The sequence below is a fragment of the Phalacrocorax carbo genome, chromosome 19 (assembly GCF_963921805.1).
Source record: "Phalacrocorax carbo chromosome 19, bPhaCar2.1, whole genome shotgun sequence".
Lineage (NCBI taxonomy): Eukaryota > Metazoa > Chordata > Aves > Suliformes > Phalacrocoracidae > Phalacrocorax > Phalacrocorax carbo.
The window spans coordinates 4,527,316-4,552,384 of NC_087531.1; the positions used below are offsets into that span (position 1 = coordinate 4,527,316).

The window sequence follows — 25,069 nt, forward strand, 5'->3', positions numbered from 1 at the left end:
ACCCTCTTCATGAATATGCAAATATACGGCGGGGCGGTGGCGGCCGGAGCCGGAAGTGGCGCGGCTGAGTCATTTCGGCGGCGATGATGTAGCATCTGTGGTGGGCGGTGGCGTAGTTGTCGTCTTTCAGTATTTGAGGAGTCTCCCAGCACTCACTCTTTTTTCTTCCCGCCTTATCTCCACTACATGATGGAGGAGATAGACCGGTTCCAGGTGCCCGCTCCGCGCGTCGAGATGCAACCGCTGGTGAGGGGCGGATGGGGCCGCGCTGTCCCCGGGAGCCGCCGCCTTACTGGGGGTAGGGGGTGTTGGTGCTGAGGCGGCGCTGAGGTCGGGCATAGCGCACCGTGTTCGTTATGTAATGGCCATTCTTTCAGTGCCCCTGTTGGGGCCGTGCCCCCAACGGCGGTTGCTGTGTCAACTTGGGGCGCCCATGGTCATGGTTGCCTGCCTGGCCTTTCTGTCGTGCTTTTTTCTCCCCCAGCCATCTCCCTGGGTGCCGTCGGTAGCAACGGCAGAAGCCGCCCGCGGGGAGGGTGGGGGCAGGCGGGCGGCAGTGTCTTTTGTCCTGCCTCGGTTGAAATGTCGCTTCTCCAAACGTAACGGTGTCCTAGAACGCCCTGGCCTGGCTGGTGTATGGAGCGGGTGTTTCCTGCTGCCTCGGCCGGTGGGCTCCAGCGCCGAGGAGGAGAGTGCCTGGGAGGGGTGGGAAGTGGTGATAAGACTGAGGAGCCCATCTGGAGAAGGATGGCCAACTAGAGCAGCTGAAGGCATAGAGGACTGGTGGTGTTTCAGTTGACTCTTACAATATACGTGAGATCCGAGGGAAGAATTAGGCAGTACTTGTATGCAGTCTGATCCAAGAGGTGCTCCCCGGTGACGGGATACCTGCTTGGGATCGGTGTTAAAGATGTGTCTGGTATGAGTTGTGGTATGAAGCTGCAGGATACTCTCTGTGGCTGATTTTACAGCCATTCCTATTAGCGTAAAACTGTTATTAGATAATAGTTATATGAAAAACTCAGGTGTTTTGCAAAGAAACATCTCTGTCAAGTTACAGTTTTGCTCACAGAAAATTTTTTATGCAAAAAAAAAAAAGGCAATCTGTGAGGGGTTGTGGTTTGGGTTTGTTTGGGTTTTTTATGCAAGGGCATGTATTTTTCATTTCAGGATGTTTTTTCAGTTTATAGACAGAATTATACTTCAATAATGAGCTCTGAAGAAGTTGACATAATGGCCACACTACTATATGAGACGCTGGGGAATCTTCATAGAATGGCTTAGGTTGGAATAGACCTTTTGAGGTCATCTAGTCCAACCCCCCTGCAGTGAGCAGAGACATCTTCAACTAGATCAGGTTGCTCAGAGCCCCGTCCAACCTGACCTTGAATGTTTCTAGGGATGGGGCCTCCACAGTCTCTCTGGGCAACCTGTTCCAGTGTTTCACCACCCTTATTGTAAAAAATCTTTTCCTTATATCCAGTCTAAATCTACCCTCCTTCAGTTTAAAACCATTACCCCTTGTCCTGTCACAACAGGCCTTGCTAAAGAGATTGCCCCCATCCTTCCTATAGTCCCCCTTCAAGTACTGGAAGGCTGCAATAAGGTCTCCCTGCAGCCTTCTCTTCTCTAGGCTGAACAACCCCAACTCTCTGAGCCTGTTCTCATGGGAGAGGTGCTCCATCCTTCTGACCATTTTTGTGGCCCTCCTCTGGACCTGCTTCAACAGTTCCATGTCCTTCTTGTGTTGGGGGGCTCGAGCTGGATGCAGTATTCCAGGTGGGGTCTCACCAGAGCAGAGTAGAGGAGTAGAATGACCTCCCTTGACCTGCTGGCCATGCTGCTTTTGATGCAGCCCAGGATATGGTTGGCCTTCTGGGCTGCAAGTGCACACTGTTGGCTAATATCCAGCTTTTTGTCCACCAATACCCCCAAGCCCTTCTCCACAGGGCTGCTCTCAATCTCTTCATTGCCCAGCCTATATTGATATCAGGGGTTGCCCAGACCCAGGTTCAGGACCTTGCACTTGGCCTTGTTGAACCTCATGAGGTTCTCACAGGCCCACCTCTCCAGCTTGTCTGGGTCTCTTTGGATGACAACCCATCCTTCTGGCCTGTCAACTGCACCACTCAGCTTGGTGTCATCTGCAAACTTGATGAGGGTGCACTTGATCCCACTATGTCACTGATGAAGATATTGAACAGTATTGGTCCTAGTATGGACCCCTGAGGGATGCCACTTGTCAACAGTCTCCATCTGGACATCAAGCCATTGACCACTATCCTCTGGATGCGACCATCCAGCCAGTTCCCTATCCACTGAACAGTCTACCCATCAAATCTGTATCTCCCCAGTTTAGAGAGAAGGATGCTGTGGGGGATCGTGTCAAAGGCCTTACAGAAGTCCAGATAGATGACATCTGTAGCTCTTCCCTTGTCCACTGATGTAGTCACTCCATCATAGAAGGCAACTAGGTTGGTCAGGCAGGACTTGCCCTTGGTGAAGCTATGCTGGCTGCCTCGAATCACCTCCCTGTCCTCCATGTGCCTTAGCATAGCTTCTTGGAGGATCTGTTCCATGATCTTCCCAGGCACAGAGATGAGGCTGACAGGTCAGTAGTTCCCTGGGTCCTCCTTTCTACCCTTTTTAAAGATGGGCACAATGTTTCCCTTCTCCCAGTCCCCAGGGACTTCACCCGACCACCATGACTTTTCAAATATCATGGAGAGTGGCTTAGCAACTACATCAGCCAATTCCGTCAGGACTCTGGGATGCATCTCATCAGGTCCCATAGACTTTTGTATATCCAGGTTCCTCAGGTGGTCATGAACATGAACTTCCCTTACAGTGGGAGGGGCTTTATCCCCCTGGTCTCCATCCTGCAGTCCATTGGCTTGAGAGGGGTGAGGAGAGAGGTTACCAGTGAAGACTGAGGCAAACAAGTTGTCCAGTACCTTGGCCTTCTCGTCTGTTGATATTAGGCCACCATTCTTGTTCATCGGAGGGGTGTGCTTTCTTTGACTTTCTGGTTGATGTACTTGTAGAAGCCCTTCTTGTTATTCTTTGCATCCCTTGCCAAATCCAGCTCCAGCCACACCTTGTCCCTCCTAACCCCATCCCTACCCAACCGGGCAGCATCCCTATACTCTTCCCAGGATACCTGTCCCTGCTTCCACTGCCTCTGCAGCTCCCTCTTGCTGTTTAGTTTGACCAGCATGTCTTGACTTAGCCGTGCTGGTCTCTTCTCTTCCTCGCCTGATGTCTTACACCTGGGAACTGACAAGTCTTGTGCTGTATGGAATGCATCCTTAAAGATCTGCCAGCTCTCTTCTGTTCCCTTGTCCCTGAGGACCATTTCCCAGGGGCTTCTGCTGACTAACTCCTTGAAGAGCTGGAAGTCTGCTTTCCTAAAATGTAGGGTCTTGACTATACTCCTAGCTTTTTCCCATATCCATCAGGAGTGTGAACTCCACCAGTGCGTGATCGCTACAGCCCAGGCTGCCTCCAATCTTGACATCACCAATGAGCTCATTTGCATTGGTGACCATCAGGTCTAGTATTGCATCCCCTCAGGTAGGGCTGTCTATTACCTGGCTCAAAAAGTTATCCTCAATGCATTCTAAGAATCTCCTGGACTGCCTACAGCTTGCCATACTACTTTTCCAGCAGATGTCGGGGTGGTTGAAGTCCCCCAGTGGGATGAGAGCCTTTAAGCGTGAAGCCTCCTGGAGCTGGAGGAAGAAGGCTTCATCAGTAGGCGGCCTGTAGTAGACACCAACCACAAGGTTCCCTTTGTTGCCTTTGTCTCTGATTCTTACCCATAAGCTTTTGACCTGCTCATGGTTTATCTTCAGGGTCAGCTCCTCACACTCTGATTTCTTGATGTAGAGAGCAATGCCACCGCCCCTTCCTCACCTGTCCCTTCTGAACAGCCTGTAGCCATTGATAGCCACATTCCAGTCATGGGATTTGTCCCACCAAGTTTCAGTAATGGCAATCAGGTCATAGCTTTCTAGCAGCATGGTGGCTTCCAACTCCTGTTTGTTTGTTTCCCATGCTGCGTGCATTAGTATAGAGGCATTTCATCCAGGCTGTGGGCTGTGTCTCCTTAGTGGAACACCCCTTGATTCCCTTGAGGTGTTTCATGGAGGTTTCCTTGTTGGCTTCTACTACCTCAGGAGCCCCCAGCTCCTCTCAGCAAGACTTTGTGCTGCAGTGCCCCCAGTGCACCTCAGGGCTACAGGTTGAGGGCTCATACTAGCAGCCTGTCCCTCTAACCATTGTGTATCATCCCACAGCTTGTCACAGGCAAGCCTGATATGTTCCCCCTCCCCTTTCACCTCTAGTTTAAAGCTCTATCGATGAGCCCTGCAAGCTCCTGAGCAAAGACCCTCTTTCCCCTTTGAGGAAGGTGGCTCCCATTTGATGCCAGCAATCCTGGTGCCGTTCTCGCCGAAATAGGAAATGAACCTCATAACACCAATGTAGTGTTAAAAGCCAGGCATTCTTTATTTGCCAGGCTGGATGCATGGGGGATCATAACGTGCATACCATCAGATCTCTTTGTGCCAGTTAAGTACGTACTTCATATACATATTCGTTAGCTTTCTGATAAAATATATACATATTCAGACGTTATTTGCACATGCCTATTGGTGTCTCTGGGTGGTCATCAGGGGTCTCTGGATGAAGGACATACTCTTCCTACCTGTGTCCGCTAGTTAACCCTTGCTTTCATGCAAACTCAGTTCCGAGATTACTTATGTACTGCCCTTGAGGGGTGGTCTGTTCTGGTTTAGTGTTTGCTCTGCAGTTCCTTATCTTTATGGCTCTGTATGTCTGCTTTTATTAAGGCCAAATGTCATCATGACTTTGTTTAGGTACTTCAATCTTGAGGCCTCTTTGACTCCCTAAAGCAACAAGGTCTTGTCATTGTGCAGGCTGTTCTTGTTTTGGCTACCTCCTTATCTTGGCTACGTTTCGGCTCTGGGTCCCAGCCTTAGCTGAGCTACACTAGATTGTATTAGTAACTCCCAACCATTTATACACTGAATCATTGCTACCTAAAAGTGAGGCTTTAATTTGATCCTTAAAACAGAGGTTTGGACCCTAAGCACTAGGAGTGAGGGTTTTGGGATCTAAAAATTAGGCTTTGAGCCTGAAAGGAGAGGTGTTCTGACAGAAACACATTACCTATTGCATTAATGATTAAAGAATACACTGATTGTCCCCAGACTTAATGTTCAGTTGGATAGTATAGCAGCATCCATGTTTGGTTAACTTCATCACCCTGGTTACACTGTGTAGGTCATCCCATTGTCAAAGCCAAAGTTGTGACAGTGACACCAGCCATGGAGCCATGTGTTGATAGTTTGGGTCTGCTTGTTCCTTCCAACATCACTACCCATGACTGGAAGGAGGGAAGAAAAGATAATCTGTGCCTCAGATTCCTTCACTAACCATCCCAAGGCCCTGAAGTCTCTTTTAATCACCCTTGGGCTATGTACTGCAACTTTATCACCACCCATGTGGAAGAGCAGTAACAGGTAGTAGTCTAAGGACTGTACCAGGCTAGGAAGTTTCCTAGTGATATCTCTAACCTGGGCTCCTGGGAGGCAGCAGACTTCCTTATGAGGAGGGTCAGCCCGGCATATTGGACCCTCTGTTCCCATCAGAAGGGAGTCTCCTACAACTATGACCCATTATCTTGCCAGAGAAGAAAGTGTACAGGCTTGTAGGACTTTGTGGCTGCATAAACGGGCAGGTAGAGTGGTCCTGGGCTTTTGGTAGCTTCTGAAGTGACACTTATGAAGGAAGGACAGCTGGCATGGGAGATGCTATAGATCATCACCAGGTAGTCCAAGACTTCGTATGAGTGTGTAGCTGCTTTGCTTTGATGATACAGGCTTGCTTGTGTGTGGTGTGCCGCAGCTGTATTCCGCAAAACACTTGAATGCACTTATGCATTTACGTTTCTGTTCTGGGAAAGGTTCCTTTGCGTGTTCCTCTCTGCTTACTATGGTCTGCCTCACTCTCCGCTTCAAGGTGCATTGTTATGTGTAACCTGGGACCTGCTGAAATACAGTTCACTTTGGCATTAAAGTGAAAGCTGGATAAGGGGCTGACTCACTCAAGATGTTGATTCCCTTTGGCACCTGGAGTAAGCAAATTCCATCTTAGCACCTGATTGTGTGAGACAGTGATATGAAATATTTTGAGAAGTGGCAAGAACTTTAATGAAATACTTCTACAGATCCTTTTGACAGCAAGTGAGGATAGGTTATTGGCAGGTTCATGTTAGCACTGAAGATACTACTGAGATTTCCGGTATATCAAACTGTGCATTAATTAGACTTGATGTAACAATCCTTGGTTTCTTGTTGCAGCTAGTGTTTGCAAAAAGTTGAGAGAAAAATAATTGTCTTGTGAACAAAAGGACTCTCCTATGAAGGTCTAAAAACTCTCAAATGACCACCCAATGGAGAGAAAAAAACTTTTCTTATGGTGGGAGTGTTGAAAAACTGAAAATATTTTTAGCTTGGTGGTGGTTGTTTGGTTTTTTAGCTTCCCCACATTTGTGGTGGGGAAGAAAACTGTCCATAAAAGCTGATATAGAATTGTTGCATGCCCTACTTGTTGTGTGTGTGTTTTGTCAAGCAGAGGCAGCAGACATGACAAGGCTGACCCTCTTAATTAATGTTGAGGGCAGTATGCATGGTAGTGAGATTAGCAAGTTTGGAAAAGCTGTTGGCAGACAAAGAAATGGACATAAGTATTGTCATGGTTCAGCCCCAGTCAGCAACTAAACACCATGCAGCTGCTCACTCATTCCCCCCACTGCTGTGGGATGGGGGAGAGAATTGGAAAAGCAAAAGCACAAAAAAAAAAGCAGCCCTTGTGGGTTGAGATAAGAACAGTTCAATAATTGAAATGGTAATGATAATGAAAATTAAAATAATGAGAGAAGGAAGTGAAGCTCCCCCCCCCCCCCCCCCCCAAAAAAAAGGGGGGGGGGAATAAACCAAAACCACAAGCAATACAACTACTCACCACCCACTGACTGATGCTGCTGGTCCCCGAGCCATGGTTGTTCCCTGCCCCTGGCCAGCTCCACCCAATTAATATACTAGGCATGATATTATATGATATGGAGTATTGCTTTAGCCAGTTAGGATCAGCTCTGTTAGCTGTACCCTCTCCTTACAGCTTCTTGTGCACCCGGCAGAGCATGGGAAGCTAGAAAAGTCCTTGACTAGTATAAACACTACTTAGCAACAACTAAAACATCAGTGTGTTATCAATGTTATTTTCATACTAAGTCCAAAGCAGAGCACTATGCCAGCTACATTGAAGAAAATGACCTCTATCCCAGCTAAAACCAAGACAGTATCCACCCCTTATTCCATACCATTTACATCATGCCCAGGTTGCATACTATCCATTACAACTTCAATAACCCCTACCCACCTTCTCATCCTTTAAGAGAATATACAGATATTGTTCATCATTCCCTTAATCTATGGACCACCCCTGTAAGATGCCTGCGAAATGTCAAAAAAAAGGCCACTTAGTTCATTTAGTCCTTGACTTTGGGCTCCATCTATTGTACAAGTCTCTGAGGGCTGGAGAGGTGGTGTGTGTGGTGTTGGATTGTTCTATGCTGACGTCAGTCCTTATTCCATCACCACTACACTGTCAGTCTGTGCTGGTTTTGGCTGAGAAAGGGTTAATTCTCTTCACTGTAGTGCCTGTAGCAGTCAGGGACCTTTCCAGCTTCCCATGCTCTGCCAGGTGGACAAGAGGCCAGGAGGGGCAGGGCCACAGCCAAGACAGCTGACCCCAACTGGCCAATGGGATATTCATTCTATACCATGTGATGCCATGACCACTACCTTAACCAGGGGAGTTGGTGCACAAAGGGGCTGGTAGTGGCTTGGGGATTGGTGGGGTCAGGTCAGCGGGCAGCTGTGTCACATGCTGTTTGTTTTGGTTGTTTGTTCCCCTTTCCCCCTGCCCCAGGTTTTGCGCGCCTCTCATTGTTTTCCTTTCCATTGCATTATTGTTGTTGTTTTTCTTTTGTTTTAATTTTCAAATTAAAGTTTGTTTTAATGATTAAACTGTGCTTATCTCAACCCATGAGCTTTACCCTTCTGATTCTCTCCCCCATCCTGCTGGTGGGGAAGTGAGCGAGTGGCTCTGTGGGACTGAGTTGCCAGCTAATACACAACAGTCTCTTCTGGTGCCCAACGTGGGGCTCAGAGGGGGTTTAATATAATAACAGCTGCTGGTCACAGCAGCATGTTCTTGTTTTTGCAGTACATGTTAAAGACTGTTGTTGGTTTCTTCAGTCTGCTGTGTTCTGCCAGGATTAGTGATGTTTTGCCTAAGACTTGTTACGCAAACACTGGTTTACAGCTTTCTCTGGTACTTGAGGTTTTTGCTGGAACAGTTATTGTATTTCAATACCCCAAGAGGTCCAGTAACTCAAAGAAGATATGTCCTACTCCCCATGGAGTAGTGACTTCACTGTTAGGAATAAGAGTCCTTTTGCTCAAAGGAGGGGATACACACCACGGGCCACCCTATGGTTCTACCTGCATGACCACAGAGAGGACATGATGAGGTGGGATGGCAAGCCTACCTTGACCCTACAGGCATGGGTACATGAACTGCAAGGAAGAACAGTCACTCTGGAGCAGCAGCTTTCCTGGAGGAGCCTCCCTGTTTCCAGCGAGCAAGTCCCCAGACAGAGGAGTAGAAGTGTGATTTTATATCTGAGCTTAATAGAGAGACTCTTGATTCACATTTACAGGAAGTGAGTTGCGAATGCCATGATCAAGACTAGAGGGGCCCTGCCTCCAGCCAGGTGGAGGAAAGGGATAACTGGGTTTGCTGGACTGTGTGGATCCGATGGCCTGGCACGTCCGACCCACAGGACTACAAAGCTTTAGTGGACACTGGCACACAGTGCACCTTAATGCCATCAAACTATATAGGGGCAGAACCCATTAGCATTGCTGGAGTGACGGGGGATCCCAAGAGCTAACTGTATTGGAGGCCGAAGTGAGCTGAACCGGGAATGAGTAGCAAAAGGACCCCATTGTGACTGGCCCCGAGGCTCCGTGCATCCTTGGCATAGACTACCTCAGGTGAGGGTATTTCAAGGACCCAAAAGGGTACAGGTGGGCTTTTGGTGTAGCTGCCTTGGAGACGGAGGAAATTAAACAGCTGTCTACCTTGCCTGGCCTCTCGAAGGACCCTTCTGTTGTGGGGTTGCTGAAAGTCAAAGAACAGGTGCCAATTGCCACCACAACAGTGCACTGGTGGCAATATCACACCAACCGTGATTGCCTGATTCCCATCCATGATCTCATTCACCCACTGAGGAGCCAAGGAGTGATCAGTCAGACCCACTCACCCTTTAACAGTCCCATATGGCCAGTCCGGAAGTCTAATGGAGAGTGGAGACTGACAGTAGACTATTGTGGCCTGAATGAAGTCACTCTACCATTGAGTGCTGCTGTGCCAGTCATGTTAGAACTTCCATACGAACTGGAGTCAAAGGCAGCCAAGTGGTATGCCACAATTGATATTGCCAATGCATTTTTCTCAATCCTTATGGCAGCAGAGTGCAGGCCACAGTTTGCTTTTACTTGGAGGGACGTCCAGTACACCTGGAATCGACTGCCCCAGGGGTGGAAACAGAATCCTATCATTTGTCATGGACTGATCCATACTGCAGTGGAACAGGGTGGACCTCTGGAACACCTACAAGGCATTGATGACATCATCATGTGGGGCAACACAGCAGAAGACATTTTTGAGAAAGGAGAGAAAATAGTCCAAATCCTTCTGAAAGCTGGTTTTGCCATAAAACAAAGTAAGGTGAAGGGACCTGCACAAGAGATGCAGTTCTTAGGAATCAAATGGCATGATGGCTGTCATCAGATCCCAATGGATGTGATCAACAAAATAGCAGCCATGTCCCCATCAACTAGCAAAAAGGAAACACAAGCTTTCTTGGATGTTGTGGGATTTTGGAGAACGCATATTCCAGATTATAGTCTGATCGTAAGCCCTCTCTATCAAGTGACCTGGAAGAAGAATGATTTCAAATGGGGCCCTGAGCAACAACAGGCCTTTGAATAAATTGAACAGCAGATAGTTCGTGCAGTAGCCCTTGGGCCAGTCCGGGCAGGACAAGATGTAAAGAATGTGCTCTACACCACAGCCGGGGAGAACGGTCCTACCTGGAGCCTCTGGCAGAAAGCACCAGGGGAGACCCGAGGTCGACCCCTAGGGTTTTGGAGTTGGGGATAGAGAGGGTCTGAAACCTGCTATACGCGAACTGAAGGAGAGATAATGGCAGCATATGAAGGGGTTCAAGCTGCCTCAGAAGTGGTTGGTATTGAAGCACAGCTCTTCCTGGCACCCCAGCTGCTGGTGCTGGGCTGGATGTTCAAAGGAAATGTCCCCTCTACACACCATGCAACTGATGCTATGTGGATTAAATGGGTTGCACTGATCACCCAGCGGGCTTGAGTAGGAAACCCCAGTCTCCCAGGAATCTTGGAAGTGATTATGGACTGGCCAGAGAGCAGAGATTTTTTGATTATCACTAGAGGAGGAGGTGACACGTGCTGAAGAAGCCCCCCATTGTATAACACACTGCCAGAAAAGGAGAAGCAACATGCCCTGTTCACTGATGGGTCCTGTCGTCTTGTGGGAAAGCACCGGAGATGGAAGGCTGCTGTATGGAGTCCTACACGACAAGTAGCAGAAACTGCTGAAGGAGAAGGTGAATCGAGCCCGTTTGCAGAGGTAAAGGCCATCCAGCTGGCCTTAAGACATTGCTGAATGGGAAAAGTGGCCAGTGGTCAGTGTCTGTAGTGGTTCATGGATGGTGGCAAATGCCCTGTGGGGGTGGTTACAGCAGTGGAAGCAGAGCAACTGGCAGTGCAGAGGCAAACCTATCTGGGCTCCCACGTTGTGGCAAGATATTGCTGCCCGGGTAGAGAACCTGGTTGTTAAGTTATGTCATGAGGATGCTCATGTTCTTCAGTGGCCTTACTTGGGAACACTGAAACAACCAACAGGTGGATCAGGCTGCCAAGATTGAAGTGGCTCAGGTGGATCTGGATTGGCAATTAGCAGCATATCTTTCAGGTCAATGGCTGTTTTCACTCAAAATCAAATCTCCTTGAGGTATGCATCATACTCTTCCATCTTCCTGCCTCACCCACAAATTGCACCCAGGTCACTGAGTGAAGGGAACTCCATGAATGGGTTTGCCTTTCCCCGAGGCAGGAAGAACCAGATTATTTTGCCCAGCATATTTTTTATGTGCAGTACTGGAACTCTATCCCCTTCCACAGTGCGTAAGTGTTCTGATTGGGCAGGACCAGCTCAATTGGCAGATCCCCTAGTGCTGACTAAGCAGTTGGCTTTTGCTAAATGTGTATTCCAGTGTTGAAATGTTCAACCCTCCATTGCTCTCAATGTAGTTTTTAATAGTCCATTGTTGTTGCATTAATGGTAGGAGTCTGAGGAGTGGCTAGGGGTAGACCCTACCATTGAGTCATGAAGTTCAAACAGGACCCCCTTGCTTTCTACACTCCTTCTCTGAGAGGAGTCTAGGTGCAGCAAAGTCCAGTCTTAGTCTCAGACTTGGTCAATGGTTTATTTTCTAAGGGTTGTAGGAGCAACCACTCATCAGAGTATTAGTTACTAACAGCAAATTTGGCAGATGCCCAGGCTGGTTGTGTTCAATGATAAGGATCATGGCTAGGTTAATGAATAGTGCAGTTTTATTAAAGGAACAGATACACAGGTTCTTTGGATTATCGGTGATAAGATTGCTGGTTACAAGACCCACAAATGCTAAACATATGTGTACACTGCTAGGCTACATGTATGCAGAACAAATACAAAGCAACTCTAATATGTTAGGGATTTGAAGTGATTCTGTAGAGGTTTTGAATCTTACCCAAAGGTGTCCCAGTAGGGGGGAAGAGAGGCTTGGCCTGTCGACTGGTCCCAGAAGTCAGAGTGGTACTCAATGGTATCTTCCCCAACACACTCTTTCTCTTCACACATTTTACACTATTTACTTTTCAGGTGGAGCTTGAGTGATTCTAGTCATACTTAGCTTTATTATGACTGGTGTAAAATTTCCTCACTTTGTTTTTAGAAGTGTAGACCAGAAGAAATTAAAAGTGCATGCCCAGTGAGGGGTGGTCGCACCTTAGAGGCAGGTGACTTTTGGGATGGAGGGGTGTTTTGGTATTATAATGAGCAAAGTTAACCAAAAGGACAGCATTTTGTCAAAAGTATGATTGACTGTTGGCCCAGGGTAGCAAATATGCAGTGTACCAGCCCCATGGTACCTCGAGTTCCCATTTATCACAGAGCCTGGCTGTGATGTCTCCACACCGCTCCACCCTCCAGACAACTCCTTGTAGAGTCAGTACATCAAGTTCTCCTGGCATTGCCGACATCTATGGTTACTAGGGAACTTCCCTGGAATGGATTCCTCACATACCAGCTGCACTCCACCCTGACAGCTTCTTCAGTGTTGTACCTTTTCTAAAAACATAAGTGTAATTCCTAAGTCACCTCCAGCGATTATTCCACAACTGTGTATTTTGACTTTCTAAGAGGCTGGTGCATGATAGGGGATGTGATACACCCACTCAATGCCATGCTCTTTGGCCCAGGTGTCTATGAAGTTGTTTTGGAAAGGAGTCCCGTTGTCTGACTCAATTCTCTCTGGGGCGTCATGTCGCCACAGGACTTGTTTTTTGAGACCCAGGATAGTGTTCCGGGCAGTGGCATGGGGCATGAGATATGTTTCTAGCCAACTGGTGGTTGTTTCTACCATTGTAAGCACATGGCGCTTGCCTTGATGGATTTGAGGGAGTGTGATATAGTCAATTTGCCAGGCCTCCCCATATTTATATTTCAGCCATTGTCCCCCATATCACAGAGGCTTTACCTGCTTTGCTTGCTTGATTGCAGCGCATGTTTCACATTCGTGGATAGCCTGTGCGATAGCGTCCATGGTCAAGTCCACCCCTCGATCACGAGCCCACCTGTGTGTTGCATCTCTCCCTTGATGGCCTGAGGTGTCATGGGCCCGCTGAGCTAGAAATAGTTCACCCTTATGCTGCCAGTCCAGATCCACCTCAGCCACTTCAATCTTGGCAGCCTGATCTACCTGCTGGTTGTTTCAGTGTTCTTCAGTGGCCCGACTCTTGGGGACGTGAGCATCCACATGATGTACCTTTACAAGCAGGTTCTCTACCCAGGCAGCAACATCTTGCCAGAATGCGGCAGCCCAGGTGGTGTTGCCTCTGCGCTGCCAGTTGCTCTGCTTCCATTGCTGTAACCACCCCCACAGGGCATTTGCTACCATCTATGAGTCAGTATAGAGATAAGTGGCCAGTGCTCTTTCCCTTTCAGCAATGTCTTAAGGCCAGCTGGATGGCCTTTACCTCTGCAAACTGGCTCGATTCACCTTCTCCTTCAGCAGTTTCTGCTACTTGTCGTGTAGGACTCCATACAGCAGCTTTCCATCTCTGATGCTTTCCCACAAGGCGACAGGACCCATCAGTGAACAGGGCATATTGCTTTTCATCTTCTGGCAGTTTGTTATACAGTGGGGCTTCTTCAGCATGTGCCACCTCCAAAATCTTTGCCTTCTGTCCAGTCTATGAGCACTTCCAAGATTCCTGGGTGACTGGGGTTTCCTACTCGAGCCCGCTGGGTGATCAGTGCAACCCATTTAATCCACATAGCATCAGTTGCATGGTGTGTAGAGGGGACGTTTCCTTTGAACATCCAGCCCAGCACCGGCAGTGTGGGTGCCAGGAGGGGCTGTGGTTCAGTGCCAAGAGGAGGTATTGAATAATTTTTACAGGGATTGGGTAGTTTTCTTGTACAAGTTCTTCCTCTTCCTGCTCCTCTCCTTGCTATGGCCTTGCTCTTCCATCATCTCTTTCGGAGTTGACTTTTTCTTTCAAGATTTCTTCTTGTGTATAGGGGCAATTGATACTGACATGGGTTGATCCTCTGATTCATGTGTAGTGACTGTTGCATTGGTTTGAGTGGCCACAGTGCTTGTTGCAGGGTTTTGAGGAGTTTTCTAGGAACTCCATGATAATAGTAGAGGAGTAGAATTGGCATGTGCATGTGCATGCATGTTTGCATGATCATGGAGTGACCAGAACCCAAAGAGGGTGGCTGGTCCAACTCTGCTGTTGCAGGTTGGGATGGTATATTATGCAGCTGTGATAGTAACCTTAGGAAGTATGTTTCCTTCCCCTTTTCAACAGCCAAGAATTAGGAAATTTTCACAAAGGGATTTAACACTTGCATTAAAAGAACACTCTGAATCTGTGCTTTGGGATTTCATTTGTTTAAGTAGTGGAGTTCATAGTGAAACCTTGTGTATGTGAGAGGCTGTTGCTGTGACTGGATGTGTGAGTTTCTTCTGCGTGCCTGGAAATGCTGGCATTGGACTCATAAGTGGGACAGAACAAGTCTAGTACAGCATTTCCAGTGGTTTTGTCTGCTTTGTAGCTCCTGGTCTGTATCTTGCAAGTAGGGAGTTAATGCTTGCAAGAATCCTTGCAATTCAGAAGCCATCTGGGGTTTATCATAGTAGTTTGCTTGGGTAACGTAACTCTGCCTAATACTGCTGTTTTGTTTTAGTACAGTTAACATTTGTCCATTCCCTCTCCCCCCATCCCACACTTTGAAATACAGAATAACCTTAGCATCTTGACTTTTTTCTTTTCCTAGTGTAAAAGCTTTCAGTTCCATATGGTCTCAGGGACAGATGGGTCATCTAATGTTGAAGGCTAAAGGAGTCTGTTTTCCCTATCCAAAGGGCTGAGGTAGAAGTTTGTTTTCCAGGTGTAACCTGAGAGCTGTTGTGAACTACCACTAAAGCTATCAAACTGTTTTGAAACATGATCACCTGCTGAAAGCAAATAGAGAACAGAAGGTCCCTTGCCTGGTCTGAAGTGCATACGCTATAGGAAATGGGTTTTTTCATCCTGTTTAGGCTGGAGGGTGTCCTAGGAGAGCACTGTTCCCTCTGAGTCTGGCCAGTACCTGGCAGTGTGAGAAGGGTCCTGAAGTGAGGTTTGCCAAGCTAGGCTTTTCTTGAAATCACTAAAAACTTTGTGTTCTTGACAAGCATGCACACTTTTGAATGTCCTGTTCATCTGCATAGATAGTGTCATCTTAGCTTTTGATGTCTTCCTGCTGAACTCCAGGATAACTGCTGGAGATCTACCTAGAAACCATTTGACAGACAGGCTTGCTGATCTGCTAATGTTCAAAATGAAAAGATAGCTATGGCTGTTAAATGCCGAAGGAAAGCCATACTTGGAAATAGTCTGAAGACTTTCTGAGCCCTCTGGCCTCCAAATCTGCCACTGATTAATAGTGCCAGTATCAGCTGTCTGAAATCCTCCTGAGCCTGTGTCCCTAGCATACACCAAGCACTGGCTGGTGTATGATGGCAAACAGACTGATGATTATGTTGGATCACACGTTGCTCCTGTACACTGATGCAGGCAGTTTCTGTACTTACCACAAAAATGGAAGTAAAGTACAGGTGCTCTTGCCTACATGGCACCAGTAGGACTTTTCTGAAGAAAAAGCACCTGTTGAAGTGCAGCAGCTTCAGAGGAGCTTTGCCACAAACGCCTGAGATTTTGACTTGCTTTCTAAAAGTGGCTGGTGTAACACAGTATTTTAGTTTCTCAGTTTTCTGCCCATGTGAAAAGTGGGACCTCTTTCTGGAGAAATTGGGTTAATGGTTCTTATATCTTATGAAGCATTGTGGCCACATTGGTTCCTTGCAGATGTTTGGCAGCTTGTGGGACCTTGGGCTGGTAGCTGTAATTGTGATGAGTATGGCCAACTTCAGGATTTCACTTAGCCACGTCCCATGGTGGTAATGTTGGCTTTCTAGCTGATGTGCAAAATCTTTGCTGATTCTGGAGGTGTAAAATTTCCAAAAACCTTGAAGATGCAGAAGATGAATATCTATACAGCTTGTTTTTTAATGTTAGTCTTGTGCTTTAGCCCCAGACAGCAACTAAACATCGCAGAGTTGCTCACTCAATCCCACAGAGCTAGAAATAATTCACCCTTATGTTGCCAGTCCAGATCCACCTGAGCCACTTCAATCTCGGCAGCCTGATCCACCTGCTGGTTCTTTCAATATTCTTCAGTGGCCTTATGCTTGGGTACCTGAGCATCTACATGATGCAATTTCACAACCAGGTTCAGGTCAGTTGCCACCATCCATGAACCACTATAGAGATTGGGAAGAGTGGCCAGTGCCCTTTCAGCAATGTCTAAGGCCAGCTGGATGGCCTTTACCTCCGCAAACTGGCTTGATTCAACGTCTCCTTCAGCAGTTTCTGCGACTTGTCGTGTAGGACTCCATACAGCAGCCTTCTAACTCTGATGCTTTCCCACAAGGCGACAGGACCCATCAGTGAACAGGGCATGTTGCTTCTCCTTTTCTGGCTGTTTGTTATACAGTGGGGCTTCTTCTGCACTTCTTACCTCCTCCTCTGGTGATATTCCAAAGTCTTTACCTTCTGGCCAGTCTATGAGCACTTCCAAGATTCCTGGGCGACTGGGGTTTCCTACTCAAGCCCGCTGGGTAATCAATGCAACCCATTTACTCCATGCAGCTTCGGTAGCCACGACTCCAAAACCCTAGGGGTTGACCTAAAGTCACCCCTGGTGCTTTCTGCCAGAGGCTCCAGGTAGGGCCATTCTCCCTAGCTGTGGTGTAGAGCATATTCTTTACATCTTATCCTGCCTGGACTCACTCAAGGGCTACTGCATGAACTATCTGCTGTTTAATCTGTTCAAAGGCCTGTTGTTGCTCAGGGCCCCATTTGAAATCATTCTTCTTCCAGGTCACTTGATAGAGAGGGCTTATGATCAGACTATAATCTGGAATATGCGTTCTCCAAAATCCCACAACGCCCAAAAATACTTGTTTCCTTTTTGCTAGTTGGTGGAGACATGGCTGCTATTTTGTTGATCACATCCATTGGGATCTGATGAAAGCCATCTTGCCATTTGATTCCTAAAAACTGGATCTCTTGTGCTGGTCCCTTCACCTTACTTTGTTTTATGGCAAAACCAGCTTTCAGAAGGATTTGGACTATTTTCTCTCCTTCCTCAAAAACATCTTCTGCTGTGTCGCCCCACATGATGATGTCATCAATGCCTTGTTAGCTGTTCCAGAGCCTCCACCCTGTTCCAGTGGAGTCTGGATCAGTCCATGGCAAATGGTAGGACTGTGTTTCCACTCCTGGGGCAGTCGATTCCAGGTCTACTGGACGCTCCTCCAAGTAAAAGCAAACTGTGGCCTGCACTCTGCTGCCATAAGGATTGAGAAAAATGCATTGGCAATATCAATTGTGGCATACCACTTGGCTGCCTTGGACTCCAGTTCGTATTGAAGTTCTAGCATGTCTGGCACAGCAGCACTCAACGGTGGAGTGACTTCATTCAGGCCACGGTAGTCTATTGTCAGCCTCCACTCTCCGTTAGACTTCCGCACTGGCTATATGGGACTGTTAAAGGGTGAGTGGGTTTTACTGATCACTCCTTGGCTCTCCAGTTGATGAATGAGTTCATGGATGGGAATCAGGGAGTCTCAGTTACACTTGCTTTGGCTTCCAATACAGTTAGCTCTTGGGTCCCCTGTCACTCTAGCAATGCTGATGGGTTCTGCCCCTATGTAGTTTGATGGAGTTAGGATATGCTGTGCTTTGGTGTCCGCTAAAGCTTTATACTCCTGTGGGTCGGATGTGCCAGGCCATTGGATCCACACAGTCCAGTAAGCCCGGTTATCCCTTTCTTCCACCTGGCTGGAGTCAGGGCCCCTCTCTTCCTGATCATAGTATTTGTCGCTCACTTCCTCTAAATATGAATCACAGGTGTCTCTGTTAGGATCAGAAATAAAATCAGCGCTGCTTCTCCTCTGTCTGGGGAATTACTTCCTGGAAACTGGAGCAGCAGCTTTCCTAGAAGAACCTCCCTGAGTGATTTTTCTTCCTTGCAGTTCATGCACTCGTGCCTCTAGGGTCAAGATAGGCTTGCCATCCCACCTCATCATGTGCTCTCTGGTCACGCAGGTGAAACCATAGGGTGGCCCGTTGTGTGTATCATCTCTCTTGAGCAAATGGACGCTTACTCCTAATGGCTGTGATACTGGTCAGTACTGGTGGGGAGTAGGATATATCATCTTTGAGTTGCTGTACCTCCCAGGACAGTTTATCCACAGCCTAGATGAGGGAGGAAGAGATTAGCTTCGTAATCCTGGAGTTTATCAATCAACTCTGCCACCGTTGGTGCTTTGTCATCTTTCTAGGACACTATTGCTACTGAGTTACCATGTGTTGATGGTGTGCTCTGTGAAATCTTCTGCCACATGGGTCCTGTGCCTGCAGTTAGAGGGGAAGGAAGCCAAACAGCTGGGATCCCTTTCTAGGGAATGGGACGTTGACAAATCTATTGGAAAAGGGGCACGAGCCCTCAGCCTCTGGAGGCGACTCCTGTCTGGTGTGAAAGGTATCCCTTCAAGGAAGATCCACAGTATTGCCCAGGCAAATGGATGCGCACTGAGAGGTGTATCCAGTACCTGAGGGAATTAGCGGTGCTTGAGCTGATTTATGGTGAACTGGATAGTGAATAGTTACACGAAGATCCAGATGAAGGCCAGTGCACACAACCCATGTGGCAGAAGACTCTATGGTGCACACCATTGTCGCGTGTCAACTTACTGACAGTAACGTCCTAGAAAGATGATTAGGTGCCAATGGTGGGGGATGCGATTGACAAAGTCCAGGCTTACGAAGCAATTATTTGGTTCTCCCCATCTTAGCTGTAGAGAAACTGTCCTGGAATTTCCAGGAACTCGAAGAGTGTGTGTTCTATTCCCCACCTGTATGGACCAATATCTCAGCCATTAGGAGTAACCTACCTCGACCCAGGAGTCACAGGTATGTGAGCTGCAACGAAGAACAACCACTCAGGGAGCTTCTTCCAGGAAAGCTGCTGCTCCAGTTTCCAGTGAGCAAGTCCCCAGACAGAGGAGTACAAGCTCTGATATTATTTCTTAATTGAGGAACTTCTGATTTGTATTTACAAGAAGTGAGTATTGAATACAATGATGAGGAATAGAAGGGCCCTGCCTCCAGCCAGCTGGAGGAAAGGGATAACTGGGTTTACTGGACACTGTGGAAACCCATGCTGGCTGGGCCTGATCCCCTGGTTGTTCTGTACATACAGGCCTGTAGTTCTCCAGATCTTCCTTCTACCCCTTCTTGTAGATGGGCATCGTATTTGCTAATCTCCAGTCAACTGGCACCTCCCTGGTTAGCCAAGACTGCTAACTAACTGTTTGAAAGTGGCTTGGTGAGCACTAACACCAGCTCCCTCAGTACCCTTGGGTGGATCCAATCTAGCCCCATAGACTTGTGTCTGTCTGAATGGTGTAGCAGGTTGCTGTTTCCCCTTGGATTATGGGGGCTTCATTCTGCTCCCCATCTCTGTATTCCAGTGCAGTACAGTACAAGTGTTGAAGTCTGAAGTCCTGTTTTCAGTCTTTAAAAAGACATGCACCATCAGTGGTGTACTCATGCATATTTTTCTTTAGGAACACACTAGTGGAAATAAATCAGTTACTCTAGCCATCCTTTTGATATCCCAAAGAAAATGGATTTTTCTGAATTTTCTGCTAAGCCATAACATTGAACTATGTGACCTTGGCAAAACAGAATTTGATGGTCAGAGACAGGAACTGAGACATAGGGAAGCACTTGTTCTACTACTCTGTCCTTGAAGAGAGCTGAGAGACTGATCAAAGCAAACATCACCTCAGAGGGATGCTGAGAACAGGGTGATAAAGTATATAGTCAAGGACAACAAGTAATCGGGATGTTGATAAGAACTAAAACAAAGTGGAACTATCCTCATTATAATACTGAAAATCAGGCCCATAGGCCAGGAACTGCCTTTCCCCACCCCACCCCAATAAGCCCCTTACTACCTGAGCATACATGATAAATTAAGTGTGAGCTGTACCTTTACATGGAAGCAAGAAAAAAGTTAACCAATTATTAGCTGAGGTGTGTGAATATTATCTGTGACTGACACATTTAACTGTATAAATGCCTTGTAGTTGCTTGGTGCGGGGTGCTAGCTTTGTGGGTTACCACCCAACAATCTTTGTGCAAAATGAATTAAATAAAATACCTCTGCTCTGTGTGTAGTTTAGCATTTTGCACACCAGGCAAATGAACCTGCTTTCTGGGATAACACTTTCTTAAAGGAACTAATGAGTATCACTGTGCATCATTATCTTCAGTAATGGCAATTGGACACTTCTTGAAAATCAACAGTCTTGTAGCTTTGAGTCCTGGTTAAATATAACAACTCTGTATACAGCCTTCTCTTACTGCTCCTTAACATCCAGTTTAGGGGCAACAGTAGAAGAGAGTTAAGTTTTAAAATACATAAAGCTTAAGAAAACCCATCTTTTCATTCAACCACCTATTTATGCTCCTTCCACTAATCCTGGAATAAATTACTCTGGTCCTTTTAAATTAAAGCTGCTGTTTTCTTTGTCTTCCCTAGTATGGCTTTCATAGTCTTCCTCAAGAAGGCAAATGATGGAGATAGAGAACTGATGAGATGGTAGAAAACCTTTAACATTTGAACTGCCAGTTCTAGTCCAGCAAAGACAATTACCAAAAGTCATCACAGGGCAATTGTTATTTGGACAGAAACCCACAGATTTTAATGAAGACTAAATTCTGCTATACCAGAGCCCATATAAAATATTATGAAACACACTTTGTACTAATCTTGCTCTTGATCTTGCCAAACTAGCTGCAAAGGAAAGCAATGTTGGCTATCCTGTTTTCATATGTTAACGTTTAACTTGGAGGGACTGCCTTGCCCCCAGAACTACAGGCTGCTATCAGTCACATTTCCTAGGAAAGGTTGGGTTCTTGCTTGCAGCACTGAAGGGGCTGGAGAGTTAGGATTAACTGGGGCCGTGGAATGGTTGGAGGAGCATCTCTAGCTGTTCCAGCAGGTAGTAGCTGCCAGGTTACGCTGGGATGGTGGCTACCAATGCACAGAATGCTACTGATAAACCTATTCACACCTTACGCATGGGGAAATGGGGGACCGATTTCCATTGTCACCTTGTGTTTAATGGGCCTCCTGGGAATTGGATGCAGACTCTTCTTCTGTCTTCACTCTTACCGGAAAAACACTTTGCTTATGAACATCCAGATACTCTGCTGTCTCAGGTTTATCCAGAATCCTCCTGTATAGTTTTTCTCTTCCCTGTTTCTTATTGTATCTGTGAATCACTCTGCAGCCTGTCATTATTTTTACAACACACTGAAAGGTATAATAGGGAACTTATAAACATGCTGGGGAGAAACCACCTGAAACAGCAAATGTTTCTAATTATAAAGTTAAAGCTGCCTTTCTAAGCTATTTAGTTCTTTGTTATACCTTGAACAACCTGAAAAGGTACTTGGCTACAACTAGACTTCCAGATCCAATAGGTGAATTGTAAATGAAACCCATCCAGTGGAAAATTGCACTATTAGCCTGGAGCAGTAGCCCTTTATGTTTTATGGTGCTGCACAGCCTACACATCCAGTAATGTTCTCTGAGTCCATAAAATTGAGAGGACAGCCTCTTAAAAGCAGAACAGTTTAGGTTTTTAAAAAAATTCAAGTCATTACATTCTTTTATGTATATTTTTTTAACATTCCCAGGTTTTTCCACATTAGCCTGGTTTAAATTGAAAGTAATTTAGCTTTGCCTTACCAAGATATATTAGGCAATGTTCCTGAAAGGGTGTCATGGTTTTAGCTGGGATAGAGTTAATTTTCTTCACTCTAGCTGGTATAGTGCTGTGCTTTGAAATTAGCATGGAAAAAAAAAAAACCTGTTGAGATAACACACAGATGTTTAGGCTGTTGCTGGGTAGTGCTTATACTAGTCAAGGACATTTCTAGCTTCCCATGCTCTGCTGGGTGCACAAGAAGCCGGGAGGGGAGGGGGCACAGCTAAGAGAGCGGATTCAAACTGACCAAAGGGATATTCCATATCATGTAACGTCATGCCCAGTGTGTTACTGGGAGGGGCTGGCCAGGGGAGGAGGGAGCAATCGCGGCTTGGGGACGGGCAGCGTCGGTCGGCGGGTGGTGAGCGGTTGTATCGTTTGTGTTTCCGTGTTTTTTTTCCTGTTTTCCCTTTCCCTTCCTCTTCCCTTTTATTATATTAACATTATTGTCATTATTATCATAATCACTTATCATTATCATTTTATTGTAATCATTAAACTGTGCTTATCTCAACCCACAAGTTCTTTTGCTCGTCCGATTCTCTTCCCCATCCCATAGGGGTGGGGGGGTGAGCGAGCGGCTGCGTGGTGTTCAGTTGCTAGCTGAGGCTGAACCACGATAAAGGGCTACGTTTAATTACTTTGAGTCATGGTTTTGGCAGCTGCAGGGTTAAAAAAAAAAATAAATTCTGTACATGGAAGAATAATAGTAATTGTAATTTAGAGTCTGTGTGTTCCACAGTTGTCTATGCAGAGTTGCATGCTGATAGTCCAGGTTTGCTACTTTATCAAAATGCTTTACTGACTATACTAATTAAAGGCCATGGTGTACACTTTCAGGTATCACTGATTCATCACAGCGTTCATGGAGAAACAAGAGCAGCAATGTCACAGCTGGCACTGGAAGAAATGAGCTAAAGCTACACAGGAGTGAGTAGGGATTGGGACCAAGTGCATCTAGGTTCAAGAGAGCAGTGAACTGTCTAAAGCTGCCATGTCCTGGTTCCTGAAAAGAAGTCATCACATTGGCTGAGATTGACATCTGGAGGCAGCAGTCTGAGTACAGCCCCTTCTTCATCTGCTTCCTGTACTGGGAGGCAAGGGCATTTCAGATGCCATTGGAGATGGTTTGAGTAGGGTCTTCAGTAATTACATTAGTTGGCTTGGGTACAGGACATTAAAACTAACATCCTGTCCTACAGGATTTGAATATGTATCAGTTTGCATGAAGCTTGCCCTAGTTTTGTGGTTCAGCCCCAGTTAACAGCTGAGCACCACACAGCTGCTTGCTCACTTCCCCTGCCCCAGTGGGATGGGGGACAGAATCAGAAGGGCCAAAGTAAGAAAACTCATGCACTGAGATAAGAAGTTTCATAATTAAAATAAAACAGTAATAGTAATATAATAAAAAGGAAAATAACGAGAGAGAAGCAAAATCCGGGGACGCGCACACACAAACAAACAAACAAGTGATGCAACCGACTAACTCCACTAGTCCCTGAGCCACAATTGCTGCTTCCCCCCAGCCAACTTCTCCCAGTTAATATATTGGGCATGACATCATATGATATGGAATATGCCTTTGGCCAGTTTGGATCAGCTCTCTTGGCTGTGCCCCCTCCCCTCCCCGCTTCTTGTGCACCTGGCAGAGCATGGGAAGCTGGAAAAGTCCTTGACTAGTGTAAGCACTACTTTGCAACACTTAGCTCCTACTTAGCAACAATTAAAACGGCAGTGTGTCATCAGCATTATTCTCATACTAAATCCAAAATACAGCACTATACCAGCTAGAGTGAAGAAAATTAACTCTGTCCCAGCCAAAACTATGACACCTAGCCATTAAAACAAACAAAAACAGGAGAGAAGCTTTCACTTGACTAAAAGGAAGAGCTCTAGATAAGCAGTTCTTTTGCTGGGGAAGAGGTTGGAGATCTTCCTTCTGCTTCATTTCTCTTACCTGCAAACCGAGATGGAAGTAGCACATAATATTCAGGGTCTTCAATTCTGAATGTATCTGTAGCTAGTTTGGGAGGTATACTTATGTCACCAAAATTGGGAATAAACTTCTTGACACCAATGTAGAATTAAGAAGCAGGCATTCTCTTTATTGCAGCACTGGATGCATGGGGGAACCTTCTGCCTAACATGCACACCTACTGGAGTTCATTTTTAGACATTTCTACATGAAAGTGAATGCACCATGCCTATTTAATACATAATCACTGACCTGACTGAGCATCCTCTTCTTCCATTGGTCTGTATCTTCTTTGCTTAAATTTAAAGCTACAGTGTGATTTTAATTCACTGCACGTGCTTGGGGGGGTAGTCCTTTCGTCCATCAATTGAGTTGGTGGCCACAATCTCCCCCTGCAGGAATTACCTTTCCCCTAGTTACTGTGTTTCAGCGCCTTCTGGGGCAAGATGTTCCCTTTTACCATTGCTGACCTCACATCTGTGGCCTTTCCTTATCTTCACATCCTTTGTAACAGGATGTTTCCATTGTCAGTCCTTGAAGTTCTACTGAGTTGTAGTCTTTTGGGAAGGTACTCATTAGTGAGGCATGCATTGCTAATACCCTATTATCTGGCCTAAGCATTATTTACTACCTTGTTAAAATTCTCAGGTGTTAGTTTCTACTCCTAATTGTGATCTACTAATAACTCCTGCCCTATTCCATTTCCTCCAAGAAGAATATATATGTTTGGGGTAACATTTAGACAAGGATCAATACCTTAATAAGGTTCTCAAATGATCTGTTACAGGGTATAATATGCGCTTAATGAAATTGCTTGGGTTATAAATGTAGAAGACCCGTGGTGTGTTTTGAATTAAATTGATGTGCTTTCCTGTTTTCTCCTGAGAAAGGAGTTTGCCAGTGGCATCTCCCTTCTTGTATTTTTTTGAAATGCAGCAAAAAGAAATAGTCTCTTTAACAATTTTCTGAAACACATGATTCTTTTAGATGTGTACTTTCTTTTTAATTCATGGAGAACAGCTGTGAAATTATTACTCCAACAATATAACTGAATCTCTTAACAGATGGCTCTCGCACTGGCTGGGACAAAAGCAGCCTCTTCCATCCTGGTGTTGTAACCAGGGTGATGGAATTAACCAACCATGGATGTTGCTATACTCCTTGTACAGCCCTATCCA

General features: G+C 46.2%; 1 protein-coding gene across 5 annotated transcripts in view; it reads left to right on the forward strand.

The window, feature by feature from the left end:
* Positions 1-57: 57 nt before the first annotated feature.
* Positions 58-25,069, forward strand: part of LOC104040979 (protein FAM219A) — a 254,391-nt gene continuing 229,379 nt past the window's right edge. For 4 of the 5 annotated variants that reach the window (XM_064469592.1, XM_064469593.1, XM_064469589.1 and 1 more), the window contains exon 1: positions 58-246. In XM_064469592.1, the coding sequence (XP_064325662.1) occupies positions 187-246 (60 nt within the window). In that variant the 5' untranslated portion in view covers positions 58-186. The remainder of the gene's footprint in view (positions 247-25,069) is intronic. The other variant, XM_064469591.1, reaches the window with a different exon arrangement.